General features: G+C 39.5%; 1 protein-coding gene across 5 annotated transcripts in view; it reads right to left on the bottom strand.

Annotated features, from left to right (window-relative positions):
• Nucleotides 1–14,305, bottom strand: part of TTBK2 (tau tubulin kinase 2) — a 149,964-nt gene that overhangs the window by 43,762 nt on the left and 91,897 nt on the right. For all 5 annotated transcript variants that reach the window (XM_047766568.1, XM_047766569.1, XM_047766573.1 and 2 more), the window contains 2 exons: nucleotides 14,195–14,287; nucleotides 12,830–12,955 (listed from right to left, as the gene is read on the bottom strand). In XM_047766568.1, the coding sequence (XP_047622524.1) occupies nucleotides 12,830–12,955; nucleotides 14,195–14,287 (219 nt within the window). The remainder of the gene's footprint in view (nucleotides 1–12,829; nucleotides 12,956–14,194; nucleotides 14,288–14,305) is intronic.

Genomic DNA, 14,305 nt, shown 5'->3' with positions numbered 1-14,305 from the left:
TAGGATCCTATTTTCAGAGATTCATCTTATACATTTTCTGTCCCAGACGTGAAATCAGCACTTCTTCATTAGAAGATTTTTACAAAAGTCTGTTTAGGCTTTAAAAAGATTATTCTGGCTACGAAGTGGAAAAACATGCTTAAATGGGGTGGGAGATGAGGGTGCTAGGAACATGACTAATGAGAAGGCTGTCAACTGAACCAGCTTAGTAACAGTGAGAGTGATAAGAAGTGTTAGGATTTGGTCACAATTTGTAGAGGCAACATAACCTCCTGATAGAAAGGATGAAAGCTGTGAATGTAAAGAAACAAGAATAATTCAGATTTCTGTCCTAAGCCACTGGGTAAATGGTGGTGCCATTTACTGAGATGGAAAGCAGTGAGTATGAGGACTGGGATATTCAGATTTTTATGGAGTTGAGGGAGGAACAGTGAATATAGATACAAACTTGAGAGTCATCAGCATATAGATATTAAAGCCATATGACTAGATATCACCTAAGGAGAGTAGGTAGCAAGCCCTAAGGCTCAGGGCACTCCAACATTTAGATGGAAAGAAGATGAGTAAAGGAAACCAAGGAGTGGCCACTGTGGTTAAGAAACAGAGTGCAGGGTTCTAGACACCAAGTGAAAAAACCACCTCATCAAATGATGGTCAATGCTATCAAGAGTAAATTTATAGTTATTTCTGATTATTTAGTTGTTGTCTTTCACCAAGGCTGTAAGCTCCAAGGGGCTGGTGCATGTCTGATCTTGCACACTGTAACACTATTACAGTACCATATTGTGATGTGTACGAAACATTTATTTAGTCATTTAGAGAACCAAAAATATATTTCTTATAGATATTTAGTCTTTGTCCACAGTTCCTGGCTCACAGCTCCCAAAACCCTTGAAATTTTCTGAGAGGTAAGATCAATGGGAGTATTTTTTGTTACATTATTTGATCTCTAGTCTGCAGTTCCTGAAATCACTTCAGAGCCATAAATGTGAAATGAGTGTCTTGTTATTCATAACAAGTCCCTTTCCATCACAACTAGGTTGAGGATAATAAGGTGACTTTTGGAAAGCACCTAAGAACAGAGGCTGGTCACCATCAGGACCAACTGTGTGATTAGAGGGTTGAAACTTTCAGTTCTACCCCCTTGATCTCCAGGAAAGGGGAGAGGGGTTGGAAGTTGAATCAATAACCAATGGTCAATGATTTAATCAATCATACCTATGTAAGGAAGCCTCCATAAAAAAACAAAACTGGGAATTCCCGTTGTGGGTCAGCAGTAATGAACTCGATTAGTATCCATGAGGACACAGATTCGATCCCTGGCCTAACTCAGTGGGTTAAGGATCCAGTGTTGCCATGAGCTACAGTGTAGGCCAGCAGGAAGCTCCACTTCGGCCCCTAGCCTGGAAACTTCCATATGCCACAGGTGTGGCCCTAAAAAGACAAAAAACAAACAAATAAAAAGAACCCCACCAAAACCTTGGAGAGCTTCCAGGTTGGTGACCATGTGAAGGTACTGAGAGAGTGGTGCTCTTTGTGAGGTCATGTAGGCTCCACACCCTTTCCTCATTCCTTCTTATGTGTAGTTCTTCCATCTGGCTGTTTGAGTTATATCCTTCAGCTTTTTTTGTTTTGTTTTGTTTTTTGGCTTTATAGGACTGCACCCTCAGATATGGAAGTTCCCGGCCTAGGGGTCAAATCAGAGCTGCAGCTGCCAGCCTACATCACAACCCCAGCAACACTGGATCCTTAACCCAGAGTGAGGCCAGGTATCGAACCTGCATCCTCTTGCATACTAGTTGGGTTCATTCCTGCTGAGCCAAAATGGGAATTCCCTGAGCTATATCCTTTGTAATAAACTGGTAATCTAGTGGAAAAACTGGTTTCCCAAGGCCTGTGAACCACTTTGCAAATTAACCAAACCCAAGGAGGGGGCCATAGGAATTTAATTTATAGCCAGTCAGTCAGAAGTACACGTGACAACTAGGACTTGAGAATGGTATCTGAAGTGGGGGGCAGTTATGTGGGAATGAGTCCTTAACCTGTGGAATCTGTTGTGTAGGTAGTGCCAGAATTAAGTTGAACTACAGGAACCTAGCTGGTGTCAGAGAACTGCTTGGTGGTGTGGGGGAAAAAAACATGTTGGAAATTGTGGGTACACAATCCTTAAGTAGTACTCTAAAAACAATTCGAGAATAAATGTTTATTTTTAATATTTACTGAAAGATTCACATGACTTTACCTTTCATTTAAGTCTCAAAGAAAAAAATAATAAATGCAGAAAAAGAAATTAAAAAGCTAAAAGGAATTGGAAAAGGCATGGTTATAAAACCTGGGAATTTTAATTTTGGTCATATTTTTGTTTACGAAAGTTATCTAGGTTACAGCTTAGACCTTCCCAAATTGTCAGAAGTAGAGGGCTACAGAAAACACAAAGGAGGAAAGGAAAATGGATTGAAACCCTGGTATGAGAATTTAGGTGGTACACCTTAGCCCTCTCTCCTGACTCTGGAAATCAGGTTCTCATAGGTTCCCCTGGAGTGAGATGCTTCTTTCCTGAAAGGTGGAGTTCCTACCCATGAGGGAGCACCTGCCCTGCTGTGAGAGCACTCAGGATGCTACTGCTAAATGCTGAGTCTGACTGGGTGGCAACAGGGATGACCCTAAACATTTTTACTGCCAGATGTCCTTTTGTCAAAAATTCTTCTCTTGCATTTATCACAGTATTAAATGTCTTATAAAATGTAGCATATGCCATTGGACAATCAAATAAGAAACAGTTTGTTACTATGATGGTGATACTCAAGACCAGCAGAAGGAGGCAGAGGGATGGAGGATAAAGTAAGAAGAAATAGAAGGAAAGTTAAAAGTATTGAAGCATTAAAGGGACCTTACTGTAAACAAATGGTCAGCCAATACTGAGCACTGCAATACCTTAAAGAAGAAAACATTTGTAATAGCAGAAAAAATTTTCTAATTCAGGACCAGGAAGGCTCTGAATCCTCAACTTCAACAGATGGAATAGGAGAAACAGGACATATCAAGGACCTTTTTTTTTTTTTTTTGGTAACTGAATTCATTATATCACATTTGGCTAAAATAAGTAATAAAACCAGAAAACTCAGGAGTTCCTGTTGTGGATCAGTGGTTAACGAATCTGACTAGGAACCATGAGGTTGTGGGTTCGATCCCTGGCCTTGCTCAGTGGGTTAAGGATCCGGCGTTGACGTGAGCTGTGGTATAGGTTGCAGACACAGCTCGGATCCTGAGTTGCTCTGGCTCTGGTGTAGGCCGTGGCTACAGCTCCGATTGGACCCCTAGCCTGGGAACCTCCATATGCCGCGGGAGTGGCCCAAGAAATGGCAAAAAGACAGAAGAAAAAAAAACAAAACAGAAAACTCAATTCAGTTATTCATTCAAACAGATTTGAGAACAATATAAATCTGTCACCTTATAAATCAAATATATATACACACATACGTGTGTGTGTATAATAAATAAAACTTGTAGTTTTCATCCTTTTTATACCCTAATACCACTGAGGATTAAAACACTATCTGATCAGAGCAGGAGAACACTGTACAGTAATTCTCAAACTGAAAAGGGGACAGAGCTAAAAGTGAAAGAAACTTCCACAATTCCCTCTGACACTTATCTCTAAGAAAGCATGATCCATGTCTCTTCATTGAGAATCACTGGAAATCTAGTATACATCTGACTACTTTTATTTAATAATATATTACTGGAGTTCCTATTGTGGCTCAGTGATTAACGAATCCAACTAGGATCCATGAGGTTGCAGGTCCGATCCCTGGCCTTGCTCAGTGGGTTAAGGATCTGGCATTGCTGTGGTACAGGTTGCAGATGTGGCTCTGATCCTGAGTTGCTGTGGCTGTGGCTGTGGTACAGGTTGCAGATGTGGCTGTGGTACAGGTTGCAGATGTGGCTCTGATCCTGAGTTGCTGTGGCTGTGGCGTAGGCAGGTGGCTACAGCTCCGATTGGACCCCTAGCCTGAGAACCTCCATATGCTACAGGTGTGGCCCTGAAAAGACAAAAGACAAAATAAACAAATAAATAAATAAGAATATATTTTTAGAAAATACAAACTTATCTACAAAGTACAAGTTTCTCAAATTAGAGTAACATGCAGCCATATGTCAGAGAGAGTTTAAAATCCTTAGATAAATGTGCACAGCTTCCTGGAAAATTTTACTCACAGATAAGACGTATAATATGATATTTTATAAAACATTGCACACAAAGACATTAGAAAGCAAAATCCACAGGAACATTTAGGATAAATCAAGAAAATGCAGAGAAAATTTGCATTTAGGGCTGACACTTTAAGACTGTTCCCAGACCTCTTGAGAACCACTTTGCTGCATAAAGAGAAATTGATGAAATAGTGTGAGAAACATGAAAAGTATTAGCATCAACAGGAAGGTGAATCTTCCTTGAATGGAAGGAGGGAAGGAGACATTGGTGGGAAAGGGAAGACCTGGGGACAGTCTGGACAGGACAATGCAATACAACTTTTATTTATTTACTTTTTGCTTGTTAGGGCCACACCTGCGGTATATGGAGGTTCCCAGGCTTAGGGGTCCAATTGGAGCTACAGCTGCCGGCCCACACCACAGCCACAGCAACTTGGGATCCGAACCATGTCTACGACCTATACCACAGCTCACAGTAATGCCAGATCCCTGACCCACTGAGCGAGGTCAGGGATCCAACCCGCGTCCTCATGGATAGTGGTCGGGTTCGTTTCCACTGGGTCAACAGGAACTCCCAATACTACTTTTAATGTGGTTGCTGTTGTTGTTGTTTGTGTCAATTTCCCTTCTACTTGCACTTATGAATAAGAGGTAGTCTGTTTTTCTTAATCCCAATTCTAATGGGATATACAATATAATGACAGACCCCCAACAAGTACATAAAAATCAGATACTATGTCCAGTTAATGAGATTCTGAATAATTTGGATTTTCTACTTTTCTGTAATTTCCAAACTTCTATAATGACTTGTATTACTTTTATTTATTATTATCATTTTTTATTTTTTTTGCTTTTTAGGACCACACCTGTGGCATATGGAGGTTCCCAGGCCAGGGGTCCAATCGGAGCTATAGCTGTAGGCCTATGACAGAGCCAGAGCAACGCCATATCCAAGCTGTGTCTGTGACCTACATCACAGCTCATGGCAATGCTGGATCCTTAACCCACTGAGCAAGGCCAGGGATCAAACTCGCATCCTCATGGTTCCTATTCAGATTTTTTTCCACTATGCCACAATGGGAACTCCATGTATTATTTTTAATAATAAAAAAATTTAAAAAATGCATTATCTAAAATAAATTATATACATAAGCATATGTAGTCTGCAAAAATACCTGGTACTAGCCCCACTCCCCAACCTGGAATATTCTTATTCTTTGCAGCAACCAGTCATCTGACATAGACATAATGCCTTAGGGAAACACCCCTTATCCTTGGCACAAATACAATTCAATAGCTTTATCAAATTTACTGCTACATGAAATCCCAGTTTGCCCTTTCGAAGAGCATAGGCAAAGTCCAGTCTTTGCAAAAACAAGAAGTATTTGTAATGTGATACTGAGGACTGAGAATTCTGATTCCTGAATTCTCAGTTAACAAATGATAAATTAATGGATCAATAGAGCACTTAACCAACAGAGCAGAATGGCAATGCTGGCTTGGCTGATTCAACAATAGATTATTTAAAGCAAAAGAAATTGCCTCACTTCAGTGATAAGCAGATGAAATAGAGGAAAAGAAATGTACATGTCCCTTTTTTTTAGGGCCGCACTTGAGGCATAGGGAAGTTTCCAGACTAGGGGTCAAATCAGTGCTACAGCTGCCAGCCTACACCACAGCCACAGCAGTGAAGGATCTGAGCCATGTCTGTGACCTACACCACAGCTCGTGGCAATGCTGGATCCTTAACCCACTGAACAAGGTCAGGGATGGAACCTGCACCCTCATGGATACTAGTTGGATTCATTACCGCTGAGCCACAACAGAAACTCTCGCACATGTTCTAGATTTCTCTCCTGGGAAATTTTTGTCAGCATTGGTAGAGGGGAAAAAAAACTGCATTACACCCATCCTTTAGAGAACAGAAAAACAACAAAAAAGAGATAGATTAAATAAAGAGAATGAGTTTTAAAAGCTGCAGAATTTTAGGCTGCTTTCACCATTCACATCAAGATATTAGGGCTACCTGACACTAAATGTCATCTGTTTCTTTCAGGTGCTCATCAGACAATAAGATAAACTGGTAATGTCTAAGCTTCTCAATGCTTTCTATAAAGCTCAATAAAAAAGGTAAGCAGCATTTCCTTTTTGCCTTAACTAAACAAAGCACCATAAAAGGAAATAGAAGTCCTATTAAGAGAGAAGTAATGTTGAACAGAATACAAGAAGAGAGATAATTATAAGCAAAGGTAGTGTCACTGATGTACATGTAAAACCACTTATGTTTATATAATACTTTATAATTTATAAAACTATTCTCACAATTATCTCATTAAAATCTTAACAACACTGAGGAGTATTTCCACCATTTCACAGACAAGAAAACGGATTTAGAAAGGCCATACGAATGGTATGTGGTAAAGCACAGCTGCAACAGGTCTTTTAAATCCAGTGCTTTCCTACTGTATAAGAGATATGGCCAGTCATCAGGTGTTGAGCTTCACCCCACAGGCCTGCAAGTCCCCTGTACCTGCCCAGACTTGAGACCCAAGAAAGAGCCTGGAGACAGTGACGGAGACAGGGGATCTTACCTGTTCCCAGCCAGAGGGTCCTGGAGCAACACCCCCACTGTGTATGGCACACAGGACATGGCAGCAATCTTTACTACTCAGGGGAGAGGGTAGCTACCATTTATAGGGGGGAAATGACATCATGTTGGCTCACCAGTTACCAGAGAAACCAGCAGCTGGGGGAAGTCTCTCAGCTCCTCAGATTAATGACCACTATGAGGGTAGATGTTTCCCTTTAATAAATTAGCAGGTAGAACCATTCTGGCCTAAAAATTAGAACAATCACTAGCTGGGGTAGGAGGCAAACACATTCATGTCAGTGGGGTATAGGAGAGGCAGGCACTGGTCAAGCAGGGGATGTACAAAGAGCAAGAGAACAGCTATCTTGAGCAGCCTGACAGTACCACAGGCAAGGCAAAAAAAAGTATAAAGTTGAAATTATCCCTGAAAGCCCCTTATGAGGCCCATAAAGTACAGGACAGTAGTTGTACAACATAGCTGGTTTTTCCTCCAGCATTGGGAGAGACTTCTATTTCTTCAGATAAATGCATGAGGCTGTCTACATTTAGGGGGTATATTGTAGCTAAAAAATTACTTAGTTCTTTTAAGCATTAGAATCATACTCAGTGCCTAATTCTGGATGACTGGACTGGATGGTGTTAATAAGAAAAAGGCTGAGGGAACAGCACATTTACAAAGGCTGCACTATCACCCTCACCACAGGGCATGGCTAATGGAGCCACAGGGCAGGTAGAATCACAGACATGTTCATCTCCTGCATATGCAGCTGAATTTCAGTGAATCAAGTAAACACAGCTTTAGTTATATGCGTTCTGTAGTTATTTCAAATACTCACTCACTGATTCAGACATACATGGAATGCCTACTATGCTGAGTGCAAGGCATGTGAGGGTGTTAAGTCTTGTTATCAGAGAATTTGCATTTAACAGAAGTAATACTTACATTAAGCAGATTTAATTCAATTTGGCAAACTTTCATTAAATGTCTATTATGGTGCTAATTTCTTGAGAAAAACTGAGATAAATGAGCAAGGTCCTGGCTCTAATGCAATTTATGTAGTAAGGAGACTAAACAAAGTACTGCTATGACAGTTTAGCCTAAGAAATCACTACTGTGTGAAAGGAATCAGAGGAGACTGTGGAGAAATTGGCATCTGAGTAGGGTCTTCTATTTCACAAGACAAGCATGCATTATGGGTGGGGCGAGCAGAAAGAAGGGCTGGTAGTCCCATTTGACTGCATAAGCACAATTGAGAATGAAGGGGAGTGATTAAAGGAGGGAGAGCAGGAATTCATCCACTTGTCTTCATCTCCACTGCTCATATCCAAGTCAAGACCATCACTGTTCCTTGCCTCCTGCCCACAAGGGAAGACGCTATCTCCCCGCCTCCCTTAATGTTAGAATTGAGCCACTGTGAATTGGTTCTGCTCACAGAGGTATACGCCAAAGCGTTTACATCACCGCTAGGCCTGGTCTTAAAACCCCTCAGCCACCATCCACACTCACTCTTCCCTTTCCTGGTGACTGTAAAAGCCATGGACTAAAGACAGCAGTGTCAAAGTGAGTGGAGCCTGGATGTTCAAGTTACCACTTGAGAGATGCCCAGGAGAGCAGCCCAACTTAACTATGCTGTTATGTGAGCAAAAAAATAAACCTCTGTGGTGTTATAACAGTGATTTTTAAAATATTTCTTTCTCACCAAGGCCCAGCTCAGCCTCTCTCAATACCTTCCTAAGTAGACTCTGATTCTCATCTACCTCATTTCAATGCACACGACTGCAAAAGTAATCCTCTTTGAACACAAACTAGATCACAGCATCCTGTTTATTAGACTTCCAAGGCATCCTGTTGCACTTAGAATAAAATAAAACTCCTAAACAAGGCCTACAAGGCCCTGTATCTGGCCTCTGCCTTTCTTCCTAATCTCATCTCAAACCACTCTCTACCCACATTTTCTGTGTTCTGGCCACTTTTCGTTCCATTCCTTTCTCGTAGCAGAGTCTAAGCACATATTCTTCCCTTTGCTGATAACCTTCTTCCTCTTGTTTTTGCTCTCCACACGGCCAATACAGTCCCCTTTTTTAGAGTCTGGCTTAAATGACAACTTAAAAGAAAGACCTTCTCTGATGCCTTATTTTATGGGAGGTTCTCACTTTTATTCCCTAGCTCAGCCTCTTATTTGCTTCACAAGCAGCCTATCTACTATGCCTTTTGAAAAATTTAACTCTGCTGTTACTCAAGTCAGAGGATCCTAAAATGGCTCTAAGTCCCCCAATGCAGAGGCAAGCTTGCTGCATTTTGGTGTAATCTCTGTATAAATAGTCCTAATTCCTAAACCTGGAAAGTATACTACCAAGATTAATGAAGCTTGGCTGGCTTTGGACTTCCTCTCTCTCGTATGCTCTTATGTTAGAAATGCTGTGGCAATATATGAACTGGCTGATATACATAGTTTATTTTCAGGTTCATCAACGCTATATATGTTTATGGGTTTCATTAGTCTTCTCAATTTGCTAAATGATGCTTAACACAATCTGACACTCTAAAAAGAAACTTTTGTGTTCTTATGTCAGGATCATGTGACCCTATTAATGACTAACAATTTCTGATAGTTCTTCATATAACTTATTAGTTCTTTCATTGTAATTTTATTAACCACTCATGTCTGTATTTACTTAACAATGCCTGCTATGTTTGTGGCCACTTCTCCAAGGAAGGTATGGATGGGGTAAACCAGAAAGAGCTTGAGCCTTTTTGAAAGACTCAGAAATATGTTCAGGTACCACTTCTAGGAGCACTCATTTTCCCAGGCAATGTGTCTAAACTAAGTCTCCCTAAGATAGGGATAACACGCTACCCATGTATTACTGTGACAATGCCATGTCATTATTGTGATAATGTGTTAAGGCACCAAGGATTCTTCTTTATCCAATCTGATGCTGCGGTCTTAGTTTCCCATTAACTAGTAACAGTGTCACCTACAGAAGGAAGTACTGTGGTGGAATTTAAGGTTGCTAAGATTTTGCTAGGCACCCCTCAAAAATACGTCCCTTTCTCAAAATATTTTAAAGGGATTTATTTAAATTATATGGTGGCAACAACAGACAATGTTTTTATAGCTGTCTATGTTTCTGAAAGTGCTGTCCTGGCACTTTTTTAAACTTTTAATTTGAAATACTTAAAAGATTCATAGGAAATCATAAAAACAATACAAAGAAGTCACCTTTACCCAGTTTACCTCAATGGTAATATCTTAAATAACTAGAGTACAAGATCAAAAACAAGGAAATGACATTGGTACAATCCAGAGTTTATCAAATTTCACCAGTTTCATGTGTAGTCTGTGTGCGTGTGTGTGTGTGTGTGTGTGTGTGTGTGTAGAACTATATAATTTTACCACTAAAGGAGATTCATGGCCCAGCACTTGTCTTTTATAGTTGCTATACTCTTTCAAAATCTAATAATAAAAACAATCCACAGGTTCTACATCTGTGGATTCAACCAACCACATCAAAAATGGTTTTTTTAAATCCAGAAAGTTCCAAAAAGCAAAACTGGAACTTGCCACAAGCCAGAAATTATATGCCAAGCATTTACATTGTATTAAGTATTATAAGTAACCTAGAGATAATTTAAATTATATGAAAGCACAAGTTACATACAAATATAGCTATTTTATATAAGGGATTTGAGGACCTGGCATCCCCGGGGGTCTTGGACTCACCTGTAGATAGCGAGGGTTGAATGTATTCATAATGAGATATCTGGTTTAATCTTCACCATAATATCTTTACCTTTAGTTTAGAACATAGTATTTACGCACTTATGAGAGCTGATTCTCCTTGCATTTCCTGAGTAGGAAACTTAAACTAGGCAAACTAAGATTCAATTCAACTTTTCTAACATTTGTTGAAAATTTAGGTATAGCAACATGCCAGGATAGTGTGGATAAAAAAAACAAAGTAATATATGGTTGTACCCCCCAGGATTTAAAAGCCAGTGGAGAAGGCAGACATAAATAAATACTAAGTAGTGACAAACTTTGGGTGTAATTTCCCAAAACACCTTCACACTTTCCAAAAGCAGGTATCAGGCTTCATTCAAATTGAGACATGCATAAGAAATTCCTGGTAGAGAGCAAACAGCTCTTCTCTCTAGGTCTACACGTTCCATGTGAGTGAGCACCAGCAGGTTACTTGGTAAGGTAAAGATTTACAAAACATAGATATTGAAAGTGAAAATGGCTTTGTAAAAAAGCATCATACACTTTGATTATAAAATACACTTTAGTCTTGGTTCAGCTGGAAACATACTATTATCTGAATACTTTGATATAGTTAGGGAAGCAGTCACACTAAAGACTGGTACAGTTTTTGCTTGCTGCTGGAGTGGTTTGATTTTTGTTTTTAACTACATTGGTTGTTCAATATGGAATTTAAATTCTGAGAGAACAGTAATTCAACTCAAATTCAGAAATGAATTCCAAACTCTAAAATTAGCCACATAGACGGCATTAGTTCAGAAGAACGTTCAGATTCAAAGCAGAGAAATTTTTCTCAAAATGAAGACTTCAGCAGGGCATTGTGAGGAAAGCCAGAGACAGAAGCTGCCAAGGTCAGATCTTTGCAGAACCTGTTATCACACTGATACTAGTCATCAGAATGCATCAGTCACCGACAACGATGTTTTTTGTTCCCAATCATCCTTCTTCCATCTACCTGCCCTCTACTCCCACCCACTGCTTACGAAGGACTGGGGAACAAGAAAGAATCAGAAAATGAAATGTTATGCCTCTTCTCTCTCTTCCAAAAATAAAAAATTACTATATATTTTATACTGTTACCAGGTGACAGAAACACAGAAAAGCCCTGAAGAGAATGTCCAAATGAAAAACTGGACAATAGTCATAGGTCTAACTTTCAAACTTTAGCTGGTAAACACGATAGTCTTCTTTAGATTGTAGGCTAAGTGGAGAATGTGATGAAAATTTTTTTTACTGTGCTAAACTTTAACACTTGCATGCAAACTTTGTCAATAAAAAATTTATCAGCATCCAAGATGGGAAAGTTGGAACACTTTCCAGCTCCTCATGAATCTAGTCTTGTATGTACAATTTCATTGTTTTATTGCAAGTGATGTGAACTCTCTGCATTTCAGAAAATCCATATAAAACATAAACATGAGAACATATTCTGAAGTAACTCATATGCAATGTAATTTTTCTATTTGTCTATACAGTTTATAACCCAAATAGCTATATATAAAAGAACAAGACAAGCTCACCCACTTAAGGTCTCTAAGGACCAAGACTATGTTGCCTCTCTGCTTTGTATCCTGTTTACATCTTATACAAAAGCTGCAGTGTCACAAAGAAATTGTTATTAAATGCAAAAAGTTCACTGTGCTGTAGATAGTCTTTTAGTCTTTTGACACTAACAACACTTTAGAATGTAAAACTTCCATTAACAAGGAGTAAATCCAATGTGCTGTCCTTTGTATTTAAAAACGATACACTAAAATACTACTGTTATTATTAATTGATGTGTCTTCATTAATGTTTTCAGTGGTAATGATTATTTTGCATTAAGCTCTGACCAAGTTTCCCTGTTTTCAGAAATAGAATCTTCTGAAATCCAACTGGTTGGGGTTAGGGATGCAATCTGTGGTGAACCTAGTCAACCCTTTTAAGGCCTCATTAACTGATGCTCTAAGGAAATGATTCACTGACCACAGACAAAATGGAGCCAATAATCTTCACTGACTGTTGTCCCATAGCATATTAACTTATTAAATGCAGCCCTCAAGCCCTCGACAGATACATTACCTTTGGACATTTCCTTCTGGTCAACAAATTCCAGAAGAGAAGAAACACATACATACATGCACAGACATGGACATAGAATAACAGTATTATTCTAGGGACCTCCCATATTCATTTATAACATCCTAAAAGGTACAAGGAGTGAAGACAGAGACTAAAAGAGAGAGCAGAATTAACCTAGAGAACTCACAAAGATGATTACCTGGTAGTCTGGTTTTGTAAAATAATCCAAAGAGGAGATGTGGTCCAGAAAGATGCTGAATTCTGGAGGGAGATGTTTCAACATAAGCCTGTGGTCATACCTCTCCTTAATAGAGCCTACTTGTTCCTGGGAAGTAAAGAGAAAAGGAACCAATGTCAATTTCTCTTGGCAGCTACACATTAAGAGCCTCGCAGTAACCATCTCAAGGGTATGTACTAGCAGCTGAGACAGCGGGTAATTAAATATAAAGCAAGAACTGAGCTCTTACTATAGCTAATAGCTTAATGCACACTGCCTTAAATGAGGGGAAAACTGTAACGCAGAACCAAAAGAGTAACACAGAGTTCTGTATCAGTGAATGAATAGCTCCCCAAAAGAAAGAGCTGATCTTAAGTCTGGTCTGGTTTTATTAATCAACAAATGTGTTTGCAAGTTTCAAACCAAACAATATAATGTGAAATTAAAAAATTAAAAGCCTAATTGACTTATAAAAAAGAAAAAAGGGAACCAGTAAAAACAAAAACTAAGAGGTAGGGTTAGAAATTAAATAAGAAATGAGGGAGTTCCCGTCGTGGCGCAGTGGTTAACGAATCCAACTAGGAACCATAAGGTTGCGGGTTAGGTCCCTGCCCTTGCTCAGTGGATTAACGATCCGGCGTTGCCGTGAGCTGTGGTGTAGGTTGCAGACGCGGCTCGGATCCTGCGTTGCTGTGGCTCTGGCGTAGGCCGGTGGCTACAGCTCCGATTCAACCCCTAGCCTGGGAAACTCCATATGCCGCGGGAGCGGCCCAAGAAATAGCAACAACAACAACAACAACAACAAAAAGACAAAAAGACAAAAATAAATAAATAAATAAAGTAAATAAATAAGAAATGATAATTAGAAATTATTCTTTTCTGTATACATAGAAAAAAATCATAACATTAATTATATCTCTAATATCAGCTCATAGAAAAATACACATATTGGGATATAGTGAAAATGTTTGTAAATTTTAATTCTTATGCATAAGTATATTCTCAACCAAAGTGCCTACTCAGGAGAGGGAGTTCCCATCATGGCCCAGCAGAAATGAATCTGACTGGCATCCATGAAGGCACAGGTTCGACCCCTGGCCTTGCTCAGTGGGTTAAGCATCCAGTGTTGCTGTGATCTGTGGTAGACGCAGCTCAGATCCAGTGTTGCTGTGGCTGTGGTATAGGCTGGCAGCTACAGCTCCCATTTGACCCCTAGCCTGAGAACCTCCATATGCTGCAAGAGTGGGCTTAAAAAGACAAAAGACCAAAAAAAAAAAAAAAAGCCTACCTAGGAGATATTTTTATTCTTCCCCCTACCCAAACTTACATTTCCATTTCCAAAATTACCTTGTCCTTTATTTTTCTCCAAGGCAGCTGACCAACTACAAATTCCACCAACATGTAGAATAAGGACCAAAGGTCATCATGTCTTCCCATTTCCTTCATAACCAAAACAGA

Source organism: Phacochoerus africanus, chromosome 2, assembly GCF_016906955.1.
Source record: "Phacochoerus africanus isolate WHEZ1 chromosome 2, ROS_Pafr_v1, whole genome shotgun sequence".
Taxonomy (NCBI): domain Eukaryota; kingdom Metazoa; phylum Chordata; class Mammalia; order Artiodactyla; family Suidae; genus Phacochoerus; species Phacochoerus africanus.
This window is presented reverse-complemented; position numbering and strand designations above follow the sequence as displayed.